The sequence below is a fragment of the Somniosus microcephalus genome, unplaced genomic scaffold (genome assembly GCF_052327205.1).
Source record: "Somniosus microcephalus isolate GS21.2 unplaced genomic scaffold, FLI_Smic_1.0 unresolved_chr1, whole genome shotgun sequence".
In the NCBI taxonomy this organism is placed as follows: Eukaryota; Metazoa; Chordata; class Chondrichthyes; order Squaliformes; family Somniosidae; genus Somniosus; species Somniosus microcephalus.
This window is the reverse complement of record NW_028225179.1, coordinates 143,572,875-143,592,987: the sequence shown is the minus strand read 5'-3', so window position 1 is coordinate 143,592,987 and position 20,113 is coordinate 143,572,875. Positions and strand designations below refer to the sequence as shown.

Here is a 20,113-nt window from a genome sequence, read left to right as displayed (position 1 = left end):
ATTGCGTTTACGGTAGGCTTTTGTCTGAGGGATTGTGAAACAAAAATAAAAGCATTTCAAGAAGAGCGTAATAAATGCAGCATTCCCCATCATAGATTTTCAATAGCTGTAAGAACATACACAAATATTCAGTTCCTGGAGGTGGTGCAGAAAAACGCCGCTTAACTTTTCGTCTTGTTCCAGTTTTTATTTTACCTATTGCAAGGCCAGTAATCATTTTAACGCTCAATATTATTACTAATAGAAGGAAGACGATTGGGCAATTGGGATCGAATATTGCACACTGTCCCTGCCGTTTTCTACTGCAGCCAAGGTAAGACATGAAGATCTCGTGTGATTTATCCAACTGGAAAGAAATGCTATTGGTTGAAGTTAACACGCTTTCTATTCGAGACGAGAGGCACGTTTCAGATGACTTTCTTGTCGCTTCCAGCTTCCTTCGTAGCCTCTAAGATTCGTTTTGCACGTCTCATGTGGTTGTCTGCATTAATTTTGTTTCTGCCATAACTCTCAAAGGAAAGGCAATATAAAGGCCGTCACACATTGCCCCTAAATCCTGGGTGAATTCAGCAGATTGCAGTCTTGTGAGCCATTGTGTGTAGTTCTGTCTCTCCTCGTTGTCTAAAGCAGCAAAGAAAATAGCATGAAGTGCCTCACCGATATCCCACACAGAACGCTTCTGTCTGAACTCGCAATCCATTTCGATTCTTAATATTCACCCGATTTTATTTTGATGCAAATCCAGGCCTTCAGCAAATTCTCGCAATTCCCCTTTCTTTGAGCGGCGAACAGCAGCTACAGGGCTCGCCTATAAAAGTAGACGAAACCATTTACTTCATCAGTATAACCTCTAATTTACCATTTAGTCCTACGATTGAGACAGTGCCATATTATTAAATCCGGATATTCACCTGAATGATACGGACCAACTACTGTGTTTGTTGTGCCTAATATTGCATTAGCCCAATCACCAAAACATACAACTAAATCGTTCTACAACTATGTGTCACTGAATCAGTGACGATCAATGCAGTCACACGGGCTTTCTATGATAATTCGACTTTTTAGTTACAGATTTCCAAAAGGCCGAAGAGCAGGTAATAGGGTCGGTGCGTTTGTCGGTGTCACACTAACATGCCACTAGCGTAGTTTTGTTGCTATGTAGAATCATCAATTAAAATTGTTAGCTTGCCAAAAACGGCTTTTATCTGATTGCAGATTTTCTTATGTAATTAATAGAGCCTTAATAAAGCGTTGTGGAAGGACATGAGAAGCTTGGGCGTTTACAGATAACAATTGCAAAATTCAGGGTGATAACACAACTTTTCCTGCTCTTTTTTTCTGCTGGAGTCTTGAGTTGAGCTAAGCACACACCAATCACATTCAATATTCCACAGCAGCTAGCTGCTAGCACGCACCGACTTAAACGGCAGTGTCGAGAAATTAGCAAACTATCCGCAGGTTAACTGATGCGAACGCTCCCGGCAAAAGTTTGGTCACAAAGGATGCCCACAGAAGCGGCCTACTCGACATCCTATAATGACGGGGAAGTGTTTTAAGTGGAGTTAGAATCCACCAGATGCGGTTCCATGCACAGCAGCTAGACATTTCATCATTTCGCACACGTTTCTGTTGATATCGACCCATAACAACCTGCCCACAAACAACTTCCCGGGCACATGTGTTGGCTCCGAACTACGAGAGCCACAATTTCAAAGTGCACACTGTTGCCAGACAGCTGAATTGAACGCACAGTTGCACAAATGGGCATTCTGTTCAACGTTTTAAAAATTTGCTTTTTGATTTAATTTCACATGAGGAACGAAACCAAGTAGCCTTCACTAGATGAATCTTTAAATAATTGGCAAAAGAACCAGAGGGGAGATTTTTTCTTTAGGCAACGTATTGTTGTGATCTGGAACGCACTTCTTGAAAGTAGGGTGGAAGCAGATTCAATGGGGAATTGGATAAATACTTGAAAAGGAAAACAAAAAATTGCAGGGCTATGGGGAAAAGAGCAGAGGAGTGGGATTAATTACATAGCTCTTTCAAAGAGCCGGCACAGGCACGATGGGTCGAATAGCCTCCTCCTGTGGTGTATGATTTTACATGTAAGGAAATAGCTTTAAAAAAATTGAAAAAAACATGGCTAATATTTTAAGCGCCTTATTATTATATAAACAGCAGAAATATCATCATTTGTGACATCACCCTCGGGGAAACGATTATTCGTTTTAATTTTGAAGTACGACTTAGGAGTAGTTGAGACGAGTAGCATAGGTGCATTTAAGGGAAAGCTAGATAAGTACATGAGGGAGAAGGGAATAGAAGGATATACTGATGGGGTGAGATGAAGAGGGGTGGGAGGAGACTCGTGTGCAGCATAAACAGCGGCATAGACCAGTTTGGGCAAATGGTTTGTTCCTGTGCTGTAGAATCTGTAACTATATTTAGCCCGTGGCTGACATGACCAATGTGCTGAATGTGCAATGCCGGATACAGCAAATTAATGGCAGAATTGTCTTGTCTGCCAAATAAATTTATGCAGCTGTGTTAACATCTCATATCAGTCAGATTGGAATATCTTTAGTGTCCATTTTTAAGGCTTTAGTTGATAAAATAACCCCCCCCCCGCCTTCCACCATATCATAACACCTTTGCTTGAATTTAGAGCCCTTCTTTGATTATTGTGTGTGGCTCTTAAAAGAGCCGTTGTGGTTTTTAAAAAATTATTTTACATGGTCGGCCTAAATGGAGTTGGTGTATTTGGAAACAGCTTTCATTCCTTCAGAGACGGCGTGTTTTGCCAGTTGCCCCGGTAGCATGAGGCGGACGGCGCTCTGGATTTCCCTGGCCGAGATGGTCTGCCGCTTGTTGTAGTGAATGAGGTGCTTGGCCTCGGAAGCGATGCGATCGAAGATGTCGACAACGAAGGAGTTCATGACACTCATGGCCTTGGATGAGATCCGGGTGGTGGGGTGAACCTGGGTCAACACCCTGTACACGTACGTGGAATAGCTCTGCTTGCGGATTTTCCTCCGCTTCTTGGGTACTTTCTTCTTCATTTTAGTAAGCGACTGCTTCGACGCCTTGCGAGACACACCGCCCATACCCGCTGCCTCCGAAATAACTGTCAGTTCAAACAACCTGCTACTCAATCAAATAAACCGCTCCGCCTCTCGCATATATAGATCCCGTTATGCTAATCCAGAATTAGAAAGAAGGATTTCCTATTGGACGAACTTCAGCTTTAAACCAATTAGCTTTCAGATTGCGTTCCCTCGCTGGGAGGAGCGGACCAATCAGAAGCGCCAGACGGTTTGGTTTGTGTCGGCGATCCCGAGCGGGAACCACTGGCAGCAGCGCGAGGTGACCTTTGACACCAAAGGCCGCACCCAATGCAGCCAAGCTCTTGGGCTTTTCATCTTTATAAGCAATGCCGGTGGAGGATCTCCTCAAACATTCACAGAGACCCCGGCAATCTCTGCAGGGAGGCGTTAGACCCAGATGGCGGATCAGGAGAGGTTAACCCGGTCAGTTCTCTTACCAGCTGTGATTTTCTAGCGTTATGTTTTAATTTTATCTGTGATAGTGAATGCTTCTTAAACTCGCAAAATACTGTGGATGCTGGAAATCTGATCAACAACAGAAAATGCTGGAAACATTCAACAGGCCAGGCAACATCCGTGGATCTGAACGGCAATAGATTGGGCGAAGGGGAAGTGCAACGAGACCTGCGTGTCCTTGTGCACCAGTCGCTGAAGGTAAGCATGCAGGTGCAGCAGGCGGTTAAGAAGGCAAATGGTATGCTGGCCTTCGTAGCGAGAGGGTTCGAGTACAAGAACAAGGATGTCTTGCTGCAGTTATACAGGGCCTTGGTGAGACCACACCTTGAGTATTGTGTGCAGTTTTGGTCGCCTTATCTGAGGAAGGATGTTCTTGCCATGGAGGGAGTTCAGCGAAGATTCACCAGATTGATACCTGGGATGGCAGGAATGACGTATGAGGAGAGATTGGGTCGATTGGGCTTATACTCGCTGGAGTTTAGAAGAATGAGTGGGGATCTCATTGAAATTTATAAACTTCTAACAGGACTAGACAGACTAGATGCAGGAAGGATGTTCCCGATGGTCTGGGAGTCCAGAACCAGGGGTCACAGGCTAAGGATAAGGGGTAAGCCATTTAGGACAGAGATGAGGAGGAATTTCTTCACCCAGAGAGTGATGAACCTGTGGAATTCTCTACCACAGAAGGCAGTGGAGGCCAATTCATTAAATATATTCAAGGAATTAGATGTATTTCTTAAGGCTAAAGGCATCAACGGGTATGGGGAGAAAGGAGGGAGAGGGTACTGAATTTGGATGATCAGCCATGATCGCATTGAAGGGTGGAGCAGGCTCGAGGGCCTGAATGGCCTACTCATTATTGCAACGTGCTCTACTTTTTCAATTTGGTCACTGCAACATTCATAGTTAACGTTTCAAGGCGGTGACCTGCTGAGTATTTCCAGCATTCATTCCAGATTCCCAGCAGTGTTTCGCTTTTGCAATGTAAATATTGGGTTATTCAGGTTTCTCTGCATTACAGCTTTTTCCCCACAAAGATTAAAGTGGCTCTTAAAAGAGCCGTTTGGTTTCAAGTTCCCGTTCCTCAAATGGACCAAGGCTGCTGGAGGCGTGAGGCTCAGGCGCCCTCGCCGTGGATGCGCCGGGCCAGGTGGATGTCCTTGGGCATGATCGTGATCCGCTTGGCGTGGATGGCGCAGATTGGTGTCCTCGAAGAGCCCCACTAGGTAGGCCTCGCTGGCCTCCTGCAGGGCCATGGCGGCCGAGGTCTGGAAACGCAGGTCTGTCTTGAAGTTCTGCGCGATCTCTCGGACCAGGCGCCGGAAGGGCAATTTGCGGACCAGCATCTCGGTGGACTTCTGGTAACGGCGGATCTCCCACAGAGCCACGTTGCCGGGCCGGTAGCGATGAGGCTTCTTCACCCAGCCCGTGGCCGGAACGCTCTTGCGTGCCGCCTTGGTAGCCAACTGCTTGCGATGCTTTGCCCACGGTGGACTTGCGCGCTGTCTGCTTGGTCCTCGCCACTGCTGCTTTCGCGCGGACTCCGGGCTGCGGCTTTTATAGCAGCCGCCGGCCGAGCTGCGCCTTTTGATTGGCTGAAAATGCGGCAAATCTCTGCCTCTGATTGGCGCGTTTTTCAATCCGCTCCATCCTCCGACACCAAAGAAAAAAGGGAGGGAAAATGAAAACCAACGAAAAAGGTGGCTTATAGAATAAGAGCACGTCTGTGAATCATACTCGTTATTGTTAAAATGATGGCCCTCTGTGGGACTGAATAACCAGTTATTAAAATCATGGCATCTGTGGGATTGAATAATAATCATTATTGTTAAAATTATTGCATCTCTGGGATTGAATAATCATTATTGTTAAAATTATTGCATCTGTGGGATTGAATAATCATTAAAAATTATGGTATCTGGGACTGAATAATAATTAAAGCTTGCATCTGTGAGGCTAAATAATAATCATTATTGCTAAAAATTGTCATCTGTGAGACTGAATAATTTTAATTAAAATTATAGCGTCTGTGGGACTGATTAATCATTATTAAAATGGCATCTGTGAGACTGAATAATAAATCATTGTCAAAAATGTGAATTATGGCAAATTGATCCTTTAAAATTACTGGTTCCTGAATTGACAGATTTAATTTCATTTTAGCTTTTCAGCGACCCGCTTATAAATGAGTGCTTTGTACAAAAACAGGGCAGTGACAATACATAATTTTGTTATATATTTGTTAAATTTCAATCTATTTTAAATTACCGATATACTGTATTACAAAAACACACCAGCAAAATCCGAACGACAATAAAATGAAACGGTGTGGGTTAAATAAAGAGTTTCATTCTTTATGCTGTCCATATTTCAAATGTCATTAGTGAAATGAAAATAAATAGTACCTTCTGGATCTCGTGAGTGGCTCTGAAAAGAGCCTTTGGGTTGAGTTTTTAAGGTGGGAGGAACGAGAGGCTTTATTTGCAGCTGGTATATTTGGTGACAGCTTTCGTCCCCTCCGAGACGGCGTGCTTGGCCAGTTCCCCGGGCAGCAGGAGGCGGACGGCGGTCTGGATCTCCCGGGAGGAGATGGTCTGGCGTTTGCTGTAGCGGATCAGGCGGGAGGCCTCGCAGGCGATGCGCTCGAAGATGTCGGTGACAAACGAGTTGATGACACTCATGGCCTTGGAGGAGATGCCGGTGTCGGGGTGAACCTGCTTCAGCACCTTGTAGATGTAGATGCTGTAACTCTGCTTCCTGGTCTTCCTGCGCTTCTTCTCGCCTTTGGTCCGATTCTTGCTGGCCGCTTTCTTCGGCCCCTTTTTCGGGGCGATACCCATCGACGCCGCTACGAGCATGTTGAATGGACGCGAGGGTTTGTGATGGAGAAAGTCTCCGGGACGCGATATTTAATAGCTAGCCGTATGCAAATGAGGAATCAGAAAGTGATGGATTCCTATTGGTGAACCAGCGCATAAGTATCTATTGTGAGTAAGCATCAAGGGGTGCCAACTGGCCAATCAGAAACGCTCATGGTGTTGCAGCTTGTCTCAGGCACGTGGGGGAGAGTCTCCACATGGCTGCAGCTTGAACAATATATTACAATAGCAAAATACTGCGGATGCTGGAAAACTGAAATAACAACAGAAAATGCTGGAAATACTTGATGAAGGGTCCCAGACCTGAAACGTTAACTCTGTTTCTCTCTCCACGGATGCTGCCTGGCCTGCTGAGTATTTCCAGCATTTTCTGTTGAAAAATATATTTTTGGTACCATAAGTTGCCCTGTTAAATTGCAGACTGCCCGAGATTGAGCCAGCTGAATGTTGGGAAGACTGAAGCCATCGTCTTCGGTCCCCGCCACTAACTGCGTCCCCACGCCACCGACTCCCTCCCTCTCCCTGGGCAGCTGGCTGAGCCAGACTGTTCGCAACCGTGGTGTCATATTTGAACCCCCACCCCCCTCAGATGAGCTTCCGACCACATATCCACGCCATCACTGAGACCGCCTATTTCCGCCGCCGGTACATCGCCCGACCCCGCCTCTGCCTCAGCTCATCTGCTGCTGAAAACCTCAACAATGCCTTTGTTACCTCTAGACTTGACTATTCCAACGCACTCCTGGCTGGCCTCCAACATACTGCCCAACGTAAACTTGAGGTCATCCAAAACTCTGCTGCCCCTGTGTGCACTTGCACCAAGTCCCATTCAACCATCACCCCTTGTGCTCGATGACCTACAGAGGCTCCCGGTTAAGCAACGCCTCGATTTAAAAAATCTCACACTTGTTTTCTAATTCCTCCATGGCCCCGCACCCCCCTCCCCCACACACACAAAGCTGGGTGGGCGTGTGTGCTGTGAGGAAGATGCAGAGAAACTCCAGTACGATTTAGACAGGTTGGGCGATTGGGCAGATGCATGGCAGATGCAGTATAATGTGGATAAATGCGAGGTTATCCACTTTGGTGGCAAAAACAGGAAGGCAGATTATTATCTGAAAGGCAATAGATTGGAAAAAGGGGAAGTGCAACGAGACCTGGGTGTCCTTGTGCACCAGTTGCTGAAGTTATGCATGCAGGTGCAGCAGACGGTTAAGAAGGCAAATGGTATGCTGGCCTTCATAGCGAGAGGATTCGAGTACAGGAGCAACGATGTCTTGCTGCAGTTGTACAGGGCCTTGGTGAGACCACACCTTGAGTATTGTGTGCAGTTTTGGTCGTCTTATCTGAGGAAGGATGTTCTTGCCATGGAGGGAGTGCAGCGAAAATTCACCAGACTGATACCTGGGATGGCAGGAATGACGTATGAAGAGAGATTGGGTCGATTAGGCTTATATTCGCCAGAGTTAATGAGAGGGGATCTCATTGAAACTTTAAAAATTCTAACAGGACTAGACAGACTAGATGCAGGAAGGCTGTTCCCGATGGCGGGGGAATCCAGAACCAGGGGTCACAGTCTAAGGATAAAAGGAGTAAGCCATTTAGGACTGAGATGAGGAGGAATTTCTTCACTCAGAGAGTGATGAACCTGTGGAATTCTCTACCACAGAAGGCAGTTGAGGCCAATTCATTAAATATATTCAAGAAGGAGTTAGATATATTTCTTAAGACTAAGGGGATCAAGGCATATGGGGCGAAAGCAGGGACAGGGTACTGAGTTTGGATGATCAGCCATGATCGCATTGAATGGCAGAGCAGGCTCGAGGAGCCAAATGGCCTACTCCTGTTCCTATCTTCTATGTTTCTCCAACAACAGTTAAAAACAGATTATCTGCTCATGATCTCATTGCTGTGTGTGGGGACCTTGCTGTGCACAAATTGGTTGCTGCGTTTCCCACATTAAGTGACTGCACTTCAACTAGTACTTAATTGGCTGTAAAGTGCTTTGGGACATCCTGAGGTTGTGTAAGGTGCTGTATCAATGCAAGTCTTTCTGTCTTTCATCAGGGCTGGTCTCCAGTTCCCGGTCGGCCGCATGCACTGGCTACTACGCCGACCGTGTCGGGGCCGGAGTTCCCATCTACCTTCAAGCGAGAGCTGGACCTGTTTCTGACTGGGGCGGAGGTCACCTCTTACAGAAGATGAGTACTGCAGAGTGATCTCGTGGACTCGTTTCCATCGCCTAGATGAGTCAGAGGGGAAATTCCCCCCAAATTGGCCTGTTTTAAAAAAAAATCTGTTTTCTCGCCTCTCCCAGGATGTCACATGGCTTCGGGTTGGGGGTGGAGACCGCATATATTGTGATTCACAGGTTGTGCAGTTGTGTGAGACAGGCTGGACGGACCAGAGGGCTTTTACCTGTCCGCCATTGCCCCTGTGTATGTTCGTACCTGGCCGTTGACCTTGAGGACCGCGCTGTGCCCCATGGTCCATGACCCATGAGACAAAGTATGCTAATTAGGGATGGGTAAGACGCCGCTTCCTATTCACTAAATATTTGTAATGTGTCTATTCTACTGAGTTAGAGACCAATCAGAAACAAGTGAATGTTATTCAAGCAATGAGAAACGACCGCATCCTGATCTGGCTGAAACGTATAAAAGGAGAATTGACCGGCACCAACCGGCTTATTAGAGTCGCTGAGATTTTTTATTAAGATGTTGGGCCGTGGTAAAACTGGAGGCAAAGGACGAGCCAAGTCCAAGACCCGCTCCTCCCGAGCCGGTCTCCAGTTCCCGGTCGGCCGCATCCACCGCCTGGTGCGCAAGGGCCATTACTCGGAGTGGGTGGGGGCCGGAGGCCCGGTCTACCTGGCCGCCGTCCTCGAGTACCTGACCGCCGAGATCCTGGAGCTGGCCGGCAACGCGGCCCGCGACAACAAGAAGACCCGCATCATCCCCCGCCACCTACAGCTAGCCATCCGCAACGACGAGGAGCTCAACAAGCTGCTGGGCGGGGTCACCATAGCCCAGGGCGGGGTCCTGCCCAACATCCAGGCCGTGCTGCTGCCCAAGAAAACCGGCCGCCCCAGCAAGGTTTACACCTAAAGGACGAACATCAATAAATCGATTCAACAAACCAGAAAGGCTCTTTTCAGAATTACCCACCTCCTCTTTCCGAAGAGCTACCTCCTAACTTTCATTCCCAATTGAGCTCCTTGAATGGGCTGTTGTTAAAAACCTGCCTTGACCTCGTATAATGAGTAGGGCACAAACCTTAATGGACCAAAGATCGTGAACATCGGGCGCCCGAAATCAGGAAAGGTGTCTGAGGTGGGCGAAGCTCTTTGCTCAGGAGGAAAAGCCGGGTTCTAATGGTGCTGCTGGAGAGCGAGGCTCCATTTGGAAAATGTGCCCTGTGGTGCTCCTTTATGTTGCCTGAAACGAACGCCTCTTTGGTTCGAGGGGACGGTTGCTTCACTCAAAGCAGGAAGGGGGTAGAAATTCATCTGGGGCGGTCGTCCCAAACTGGCGGAATAGACTGGGCCGCCAGTTAAACGTCCCGCCCAATATTCAGTTCTATTGAGGGAGGAGGGATCATTTTAACTTAACCCGCCCAGCGGGAACAGGTTCCGGTTTTACACCTCATCCGATTGTAGTCTTCTTCACTTCTTGCGGCGAAGGTTCGCCCGGGTGGTAGCGGATCAGGACTTGGGTGTCGCACAGTTTATATTGTTTCCATTGAAGTTGCGGGGTGGGGGTGAAAGCGTAAATTCACCGCGCTATTGGAGTGCAAATTCGGGCGTCGAGCTGACCTAGCCCTGTTCTCGTTTGAGCGGGTTAGGTTAACTTCGGGTCTGAAATTGGTTTTGCTCCGTCGATGGCTGGAGCACCCTTGGTGGCCGTCTGTTTACCGGGAGCTTTCTCTTCAATTGATTTGCCTGCAGTTTGCTCGATTCCTGTCATCTTCTGACAACCACCACCAACCCCGCAGATCTGCCCAGTTGTGCTTTTATATGGTCTACCCATTGGCTTCAAGGTTGAAGTATTGAGCGTACTCGGAGTGCTTTTCAATGTCCTTCCTCATGTATCGAAGATGCCGTCGCTCCTTTTATATTCTCCATTTTCTTCAGGCTGGTGTGCGATCTTTTCTCCTGTCTTGTACCTCATTGATGGCTCGTTATTCTTACTCCTTCCTCCCTCCTCATGGAAATCCAAACCCATCCCACAGTCTCCGACACAAGCTCATGCTTTCCCAATACTGGAGCATTCGAGAATGGCCTGGATGCTCAGTGATAGCTGAAAACAGGCACCCGTGAACGTTAAATCAAGCAAGTTGACGAGGAACTTTTTTGGGGGATTGCTCAAAAACCCTAATCTATAATATCATCAGATCCCTGATCATTCCTTTCCAGACGATTAGTTACAGTAAACAGTTACAGCAATTGTTTTTATTCTTCATTCACAGGACATGGGCATTCCAGTCAAAGCCAGCTTTTATTGCCCATTCCTAATTGCCCTTGAGGTGGTGGTGAGCCGCCTTGCTTGCTAGGCCATTTCAGAGGGCAATTAAGAGTCAACCACATTCTGTGGGGCTGGAGTCACATATAGACCAGAACATTCCTCCCATTGTGTCTCTCTGAAAGAACTTCCAATTAATCCCACTTCCCTGCTCTTTCCCCATAGCCCTGCAATGTTTTTCCGTTTAAAGTAGAGATCCACTTCCCTATTGAATCTATTTCCACCACTCTTTCAGGCTGTGTATTCCAGATCGTACCAATTGTAATCTCTACGATCTTCTGCTCCCTGCTCCCTGGCTGCTGAGTAATGAATTTGGTCTGCAGACACTTCAGCAAACAGGTTGGAAAGTTCAATCTGCAATGTTATTATTGAGCCCGACTGCATCCTATGATGAGGTTTGAACCATTTGACATAGTGGTCGACGGGGCAACAGGCTTGTGCACTGCACTATACACAGATAGACCATTCCCAGAGGGACATCAAGAGCTCCAGTTATATCCATTCGTGCGGCGAGCGCTGAGTATCCGGAAAAGTGCTTCTGAATCTTGGATTCATACAAGTGCTTCTTAGAATTCAGAAATTAATTCGGAAATGGGCGCAAAACACACAAATTTGGAAATCGCAAAACGGTCGGTATTGACACAGTCTTCCCTGCAACAGCAGCTTTGGGGAAAGATGTATTAGCATAGGTTCAACAACTTTAAAAATAAACGTGCGTGCGTGCCCGCAAGAAGGCGGAAGTTTTCCGTTTATGCCTTTGCCGGCCCGCGATTTTCCTCCACTTCTCGCCTATGCTAGAAAAATGTCGGGCCAGCGAGCGCAGAAGCGGAAAATCCCGGTTAAACTCCAGGGAAGCACATATCTTTAGCGTCATTGGGAAATTTCTGCCGAATTACTTTCAGTGCCAGATCAGATCAGAATGTTTAATTGCCGCTTTTTAAAAAAAAAAGTAAATGTGTTTTAATATAAAATCTCCGTAGATGACTAACTTTAAACACAGAATGGGTCACATGTGATCATTATGTTTCCGACAGCCGCTATTGAATTGTTCGTGGACTCTGAGGTTCTGCCTATATTTCAGTGTCAAATCGGCTGAAGAAAAGCGAAGGGATTTATCAGGTCCATAATGTGCCCCATGTGTGTGTTGAAATAAATAAGGAACACATCGACCCAGTTCACATCAAATAACCTATAAGGATCTGGCCTGTTGCGTCCCTGGTCATCAATGAGATTGGGCGGTGATTACATAACGGATCACCCACAACTGCGAATGAGCGGTTGCAACCCTCGATTTAATAGTGACGTTGAAATGTTCAAAAGAGAACACATGTATTTTCATTCCGATGCTCGTATCTAGTGTGTTATTTTCCCCGGGATCCATTTATTCCTGATGTAATGGGTTAGCTGGGACCTCAAGCCTTGGGAATGTATTGTCGAACACCTTTTAGTATTTAAAAAACTACGAGGAGCAAGCAATTGACATATTTAATTTTACATCTGCACCGTAAGAATTGAATTTGCAAGCATTAATTCGCCACGATCACCATCATTCAAATGGTATCAGTTAAGATTAGAAATGCTCTTTAAGACTCCCAACCCATCCTGAAAAAAATATCAAATATCTGGTTATGTAAAGCTCGCTAATGAGCAGGCGGACGGAGTAAACCTGGTAATAATTAGTGGTACAATGACATGGAAATGTGGTGCATTATAAAGTTGTCTTGTGAACTGGGCTGATTTCAAACCAGACTGGTTGGCTGTCCATTGGAACTGAAATTACGCCCTGATCAGGTCAGAGTATGGGGGCGAGTAGGCTCCCAACTCTCTTATTGCTCATTAGTCCCATCACCCCCACCCACCCCGCAATAAAAATCACATTTGGCACAGCCTTTAATTGACTAAGGACGTCTGAATGGGTGGTTTGTATAAACAATAGCTGGCGTTTTGTGTTTAAACGGGGGCGGGGGGCGGAAACTCACATCATATTCTGAAAATAAATGTTCAAGTTTCCTCCCTTTCAAAAATAAATGAGCTGTTACTGAACAGCATTTTAAACGATTTTTTTTGTGAACTGGCTCGATGTGTTCCTTATTTATATCAACACACACATGGGGCACATTATGGACCTGATAAATCCCTTCGCTTTTCTTCAGCCGAATAGTCACTGAAACATTCTGATCTGATCTGGCACTGAAAGTAATTCGGCAGAAATTTCCCAATGACGATAAAGATATGTGCTTCCCTGGAGTTTAACCGGAATTTTCCGCTTCTGCGCTCGCTGGCCCAACGTTTTTCTAGCATAGGCGAGAAGTGGAGGCAAATCGCGGGCCGGCAAATGCATAAACGGAAAACCTCCGCCTTCTTGCGGGCCCGCACGCAAATTTCCACCCATCCCCCCTCCAACAAATCAGGAAAAGAAAAGTTCCAACACAAGCACGTTTCAAAAGACTACATCACATTCTTGGATAACAACAGAAAACGCTGGAAACACTCAGGCAGCATCCGTGGAGAGAGACAGAATTAACGTTTCAGGACTGGGACGTTAACTCTGTCTCCCTCTCCACAGATGCTGCCTGGCCAGCTTCCAGCATTTTCTGTTATTTCAGGTTTCCAGCATCCGCAGTATTTTGCTATTGTATCACATTCTTGGAGCCGTTAATTCCCCAGAGCAGGAATTTGTGAAGTCAAGCGATCCCATTGGCTTAACCCAACTGGACGGTGCGCCGTCCCGGTCCCTGAATGATCTGTGCTACTGCGGCCACCTTCACGGGATCCTGGCAGCGCAGCCGAAAGCCCAGCGCCGGGGGTTCCCGCTGAAAGTTGGAGCCGAGCAGCCCCGCTTTGAGGGAGAATTCTCAATTCCGGCCAAAGTCGGCGTTTAGGGCGACCTTTCCTGGGCGGAAGGGGCAAAACGCCGAGAGGCGCCGCCGATTTTCGCACCTGGCCCCACTTTCGGCGTGGTTTTCGGGAGGCAGGGGCCACCACGCCGCCGCCGGCCGACACGGTGCAGCCGGTGCCTTGGGGCGGGCCGGGTGCCGGAGGCCGGGGCGCGCGGGTTTTGCAGGAATCTGGGGTTTTAATGTCAGGGAGAAACACAAAAAGGCTAAAGTCAAGAGGTCAAGGGGTGGTGGGGAGAGGACAAGGGGGCGGGGCCAGGCGGCGAGTTTACCCCACTCCGTCCGCCTTCCCTCTATAAAAGCGGCGGCTCCAGCTGGCATTGCCTTAAGTTCCAGCCGCGTTTGCGCGACGTTGGCCAGGCAGATAGAAAGACAGGAAAGAGCGGCTCTAAACGCAGTCCCGGTATCGCACTGGATCCTTGGCATGGCTGACAACAACCAGAAGGCGGAGGAGATGCTGGGCGATTCGGGCGTGGTGGAGAAGCCGATGGTCAAGAAGCGGCGGCGGCAGCAGCAGCAACACCATCATCGCCACCAGCAGCAGCGGCCGGTCCCGCCGCGCCCCAAGAAGACGGGCCCCACGGTGACCCAACAGATCTTGCAGGTGGCGGCGGCCGCCAAAGAGCGGCGCGGCATCTCGCTGGCCGCCCTCAAGCAGGCGCTGTCGGCCCGGGGCTACGACGTGAACCGCAACAACAACCGCGTTAATCACACGGTCAAGTACCTGGTGAAGGAGGGCTCACTGGTGCAGACCGCCGGCACCGGCGCCTCGGGCTCCTTCAGGTTCAACCGCTCCAAAAAATCGACGGCGGCCAAGCGCCCGGCGGCGGCCCGGCCCCACAAGGCGGCGCCAACTCGCCGCAAACCCAAGTTGGCGGCGGGGCGGGCCAAGGGCCGGGCCGCCGTCCGCGTCCACAAGACCAAAGCCGCCAAGGGCCGGAAGGCGCCGCTCTACCGCAAGTTCAAGCCCGCCCGCGGCAGGAAAGGGGCGCCCAACCCCCGCCGGGGGCGATCGCCGGCCGCCAAGCCCAAGAGGTCGTTGGGGCGACCGCGGAATAACCCCGTCGTCCGCGGCTATCGGGTAACTACGCCTGCCGCTAAAGGGGAGAAACGCCTGTGAGAAGAAAACTTATACCTGAACACAACGGCTCTTTTCAGAGCCACCGATTTTAACCAAATTGAGCTATAAACGAGTGGCCATTGCTAAATAGTTTTTTCTGAAAACGGGTCACTAGTTGGAAAATGAAGGACAAATCTTTTCGCATTGTAAAGAGGATAACGAAATAAACTCGATGACAACAAATGTGTTTCGGAAGTTTTATAAAACATTGATCATTTGATTACGGGGAGTTGAGGGGAACAACGCTCTGATTATTGGGGAAAATTAAGAGCCGGTGTGAAGATTTTCCCCTGCTTGAGTCGGGATCACTCACCAAGCTAATGCGATGGCCACACGGGCACCGCACAGGACACGTTAGTTATTAAGCTTTTAGTTTGATTGGATCTCCGGTTGGATTATTTTTCAGTAGTGCCCTCTTAAAGGCGGTGTATTTACTGGACTTTTGTCCGTTGCCACCTTTCCCAATCCAATTAAAGTGTGTCTTTTTGAAATACTAATTGATTGACCCCCCACCAATCGAATTTCACAGCCCAATTTCACAGGCTGTTAATGGACGGTAGTTTTTTTTAACAAAAGTTAAAATTAATTTTCCACCCAGTACTGTTTCCTACATTACAACAGTTTTACTAGACTTCAAAATTATTTCATTGGCAGTGAAGCGCTTCGGGACGTCTTAGGGTCGTGGAAGGCGCGATATAAATGCAAATCAATTAAAAAAAACTGAACACACCTTTCTCCCAAATGCTAGACGAACTGCTGAGCGTTTCCAGTATCAGTAATTTTTTTGTTTTTAGTTCCAGGTTTTCCATTTTTTGTACCTGTAAAATGCACCGCTCATTGTTAAAACAAAGGACAGAAAAATACTTTAAATTAATTGACAGGAGTCTGAGACAACTAATGTAAATACTGGAGATGGGGAAATCTCGGACATTTAGACTTTTTTTTATATTCATATATGTCCCAACGACAGACATCCTATAAAGTGATTTCATTCGGTTTTGTGGACGAGTACTCGACATGGCTGCATCCCAGATTAATGTTAACGGAGGATAACACTAATCCGATTGTTTAACACATAAATGCATCGGTTACACAATTTAATAGGACGGTGTCTGCATTTCACTAGTGAATACATTACACTAGTGTTTACTCGGGTCATTGTGCTGGTGTGTTTTTTGTTCAGTTTCCACATGCAGTGGATCCTAACAGAGTTGTACAATTACTGAACTGGGTCCATTCCTTCTTGCGGATGCAGCAGCCCAGCTGGATTTACTTGGGAATGACGGTGACCCGCAGAGCAAGGATGGCGTACTGTCCTGGGAGCCCCACCTCCAGCAAAGACCGGTCTTGAAATCCTGAGCGATCTCCCCAAGCAGTTTGAAGATAACCGAATTCGTGGCAGTGGCGGGTTTGCGACTGAGCCCATGGCGCTCCGCTGGTCTTGGCGAGGGTTCTTCACTCCCGTCTTGTAGTCACGGCACTCCTAGGGGGGCAGCAATGGTTTCTAAATCTGTCTTTCTGAGGCGTTTTCTCCTAACGGTTTCGCCTCCTGTCACTTCCTCTCTGGCACCCGATCTGCACTCCAAATTGAAGCTCAGAAAGATGCGAGAGAACGCTCCCGGAGTGGAGGGCCAAATTATTTGCACCGGGGGCTATTCCCGAGATGTTAGTAATCTACTGAAATCCCCAAACCCCGCTCCCCACAACAATTCATAAACCAAAGACGGTCCTCCCGAGCCCAGCAGTAATCTGTCTGCGAGCTGTCGAGAAAGGCGGCTGGAGAAAAAAAAGTCATCACCTGCTGCTTCCAACATCACCTCACTGGGGAACCGACTTTAACTCAAGTCCAAACTGAGATGCGGAGAGCAATCAGAGCACAAACATTGCGTCTTCTGCACCGTGATGGCGAGTGTAGAAAACAGTCACGAAAAGGCAGGAAATGAAAGGATGAAAATAAATAAATAATCGATGAGCTGATGCTAAGATTTAACATTAAAAGCCTTTATTATGGTAAAAGGAAGAGAAGAACTTGAAGTTCTGGGAACTGTGGTGTATTGAGATAATTGGCTTCATGAACTGTCTGTCCCAAATTACATATCCGTGAAGGCATTATCACTCCAGCCTGGCCCACGGTTTGGAAATAAAACCAATCCCCTCGTGTAATGTGTTTCTTCTGAGACCTTTGGCTCTGCAGCGTCCGGTTCGCCTGGTTAAATAGCGCCGGCTGCTGGAAACTCTTCATTCCCCAACACACACTCAGATAGAGAGAGATAGAGAGAAAAGGTCCCAGCCCAAGCCATGGCCGACACTCTCCCTGCCAGGAGCACCAGGAGGAAGACCAGGGCTGCGCCCCCGGCTAGGAGACCCGGCGCCACTGTGTCCCAGCAGATCCTGGAGGCGGTGGCGGCCACCAAGGAGCGCCGGGGGCTCTCGCTGTCGGCTCTCAAGAAGGTCCTCTCGGGCCGCGGCTACGACGTGGCCAGAAACAACTGGCGGGTTAACCAGGCGGTCCGGAGCCTGGTGACCAAAGGCTCGCTGCTGCAGCCCACCGGCAGCGGCGCCTCGGGCTCCTTCAGGCTCAGCAAGACGTGGGGCGACCGGGAGGAGGAGGAGAAGCCCAAGAGGGAGCCCGCCGCCGCCAGAGAGAGGAGGAGGAGGATGAAGCAACGTGCGGTCAGGAAGGCGGCGCCCAGGAGCAGAGGCTCGCCCAGGAAAACCAAGAAACAGGGCGCCGCCAGGAAGGGGGCGAGGAGGGCCACCGCCCGCAAACCCAAGGGGAGGAAGGCGGCCAGGGACCAAGGGAAAAGCAAACGCCAGCGTGCAAAGCTGAGAAAACTGGCCAAACAACCGGAGCAGGAAGTGGACCAAACCCCCGCTCAGGAGACCTCCCTCTCGGAGAAAGAAAGCCAAGTGTGCTCGGAGCAACTGGACAGCTCCTGAGTGCAAGCGAATCTCCCCGAATGATTGATTTATTAGACTGGGGATAAAAAAAGACAACGGCTCTTTTCAGAGCCACAAAATAATTCATCAAAGAGCCGAATTAGATTTTTTTTGTGTAATTATGTAATTGAAATAAATGCGGGGGAAGGAGTGGTGGAAGTGCTTGGAAATAAATATACAACACGTCAATCAGTCTGAACGGGAGAACGATGCGTCACATGTTTGTGGCGAGGTCATTCCTTAGGAATAGTCTTCAAAAGTGCTCTGCATTGTCAGCAATTTTAATTGTTTTAGAAGATAGGAATAGGTCATTCAGAACCTGGAGCCCGTTTTGCACGAAGAATCATCGTGGAAGTTGATGTAAGACGAGCCTGGGGGAATTTGCTCGTTTTGGGGGGAGATCTGGGACTTGAAACATTAGTTGTTGCAACCAGGCGAGGCGCCTGATTGGCCGGCGCGGGAGGTGATGACCCCGGGGATTGCTTCTATCGGGTCCGCCTTGTGCCTTTAAGTAACAGCGGCGGCGGCTGAAGCTACTTTTTTGATGGCAAGTTGCTGAAATTGGAGATGACATCCCATCATTAAATTGGGCGAAAGAAATAAAGACTTGCATTTATATCGCGTTTTTCACGATGACCGGACCTCCCAAAGCGCTTTACAGCCAATGTACTTTCTGGTGTGTAGTCACTGTTGCAAGCTTCCACAAACAGCAATGTGATGATGACAGAAACATAGAAGATAGGAGCAGGAGTAGGCCATTCGGCCCCTCAAGCCTGTTCCGCCATTCAATGAGATCATGGCTGATCATCCAAATTCAGTACCCTGTCCCTGCCTTCTCTCCATATCCCTTGATCCCTTTAGCCTTAAGAAATATATCTAACCCCTTCTTGAATATATTTAATGAATTGGCTTCCACTGCCTTCTGTGGTAGAGAATTCCACAGGTTCACCACTCTCTGGGTGAAGAAATTCCTTCTCATCTCTGTCCTAAATGGCCTACCCCTTATCCTTAAAGTGTGACCCCTGGTTCTGGACTCCCCGGCCATCGAGAACATCCTTCCTGCATCTAGTCTGTCTAGTCCTGTTAGAATTTTATAAGTTTCAATGAGATCCCCACTCATTCTTCTAAACTCCAGCGAGTATAAGCCCAATCGACCCAATCTCTCCTCATACGTCATTCCTGCCATCCCAGGTATCAGCCTGGTGAAACTTTGCTGCACTCCCTCCATGGCAAGAACATCCTTCCTCAGATAAGGCGACCAAAACTGCACACAATACTCAAGGTGTGGTCTCACCAAGGCCCTGTACAACTGCAGCAAGACATCCTTGTTCCTATACTCGAACCCTCTCGCTACGACCAGATAATCTTTTTGTTATGTTGATTGAGGGATAAATATTGGCCAGGACAACAGGGAGAACTCCCCCCTGCTCCTCTTCGAAATAGTGCTGTGGGATCTTTTACGTCCACATGAGAGAGCAGACGGGACCTCGGTCTCATCCGAAAGACAGCACCTCCAGGAGTACTGCACTGGAGTTTTGGCCTGGATTTTTTTGCTCAAGTCTCTGGAGTGGGACTTGAACACACAACCTTTTGACTCCGAGGCGAGTGCTGCCCACTGAGCCACTGGCTGACACTGATGGGTGCGCTTCAACCCTTCCCACGCACGCCCAATTTGCCCAAGACTCTCCCCTGGCGCTAACACCGACCACCAGCAGGAGCAGCAGAAGACGACCCAGAAGAAGAAGAGCCAGCTCTGATCCTACCTGCGCCGCAGGAGGAAAGAGCTGCGGATCTCCCAGCTGATCCTGCAGGCACTGTCGGCCCGCAAGCAGCGCGGTGGCCTCTCCTCCAGAAGGCGCTGCTGGCCAACGGCCATGAGGTGGAGAAGAACCAGGCCCGCGTCCAGCTGGCTGTCAAGAGCCTGCTGGGCAACGGCTCGCTGGTGCAGACCCATGGCCATCGGCTCCTTCGTCCACAGCAAGAGGCAGAAACAGTAGCGGGTGGAAACTGTGGCCGGGATCAAGGCCAAGAAGGAAACCAATACGACCACAGGGACAACCAGGAATGTCGGCAAGAAACCCACCAAGGAGCGGACTGAGAGGAAGACAACTTGCAGAAAACCTAAATTGTAAAAAAAACCTAAATAAATTGAAGGGAAAAAGAAAGGCATCTTAAAACTGTAAATTTAAAG

The 20,113-nt window shown here is 48.5% G+C and overlaps 5 protein-coding genes and 1 pseudogene across 5 annotated transcripts; 3 read left to right on the top strand and 3 right to left on the bottom strand.

Moving 5' to 3' along the window:
- Window positions 1-2,728: 2,728 nt before the first annotated feature.
- Window positions 2,729-3,132, bottom strand: LOC147096144 (histone H2B type 1-A-like). The gene has a single exon (XM_085974100.1). The coding sequence runs from the start codon at window positions 3,108-3,110 to the stop codon at window positions 2,748-2,750; it is 363 nt and encodes a 120-aa protein (XP_085830226.1). The 5' UTR covers window positions 3,111-3,132; the 3' UTR covers window positions 2,729-2,747.
- Window positions 3,133-4,566: 1,434 nt separating this feature from the next.
- LOC147096143 (histone H3-like) lies at window positions 4,567-5,933 on the bottom strand (annotated as a pseudogene).
- Window positions 5,894-6,434, bottom strand: LOC147096142 (histone H2B 8-like). Its single transcript, XM_085975035.1, has one exon. It carries the CDS (start codon window positions 6,422-6,424, stop codon window positions 6,044-6,046), a length of 381 nt encoding a protein of 126 aa, XP_085831161.1. The 5' UTR covers window positions 6,425-6,434; the 3' UTR covers window positions 5,894-6,043.
- Window positions 6,435-9,074: 2,640 nt separating this feature from the next.
- LOC147096141 (histone H2A-like) lies at window positions 9,075-9,562 on the top strand. The gene has a single exon (XM_085975033.1). It carries the CDS (start codon window positions 9,163-9,165, stop codon window positions 9,550-9,552), a length of 390 nt encoding a protein of 129 aa, XP_085831159.1. The 5' UTR covers window positions 9,075-9,162; the 3' UTR covers window positions 9,553-9,562.
- A 4,641-nt stretch (window positions 9,563-14,203) lies between these two features.
- On the top strand, window positions 14,204-15,165 carry LOC147096140 (uncharacterized). Its single transcript, XM_085975032.1, has one exon. It carries the CDS (start codon window positions 14,287-14,289, stop codon window positions 14,980-14,982), a length of 696 nt encoding a protein of 231 aa, XP_085831158.1. The 5' UTR covers window positions 14,204-14,286; the 3' UTR covers window positions 14,983-15,165.
- A 2,115-nt stretch (window positions 15,166-17,280) lies between these two features.
- LOC147096139 (histone H1.4-like) lies at window positions 17,281-17,922 on the top strand. Its single transcript, XM_085974099.1, has one exon. The coding sequence runs from the start codon at window positions 17,281-17,283 to the stop codon at window positions 17,920-17,922; it is 642 nt and encodes a 213-aa protein (XP_085830225.1).
- The last annotated feature ends 2,191 nt before the right edge of the window (window positions 17,923-20,113 follow it).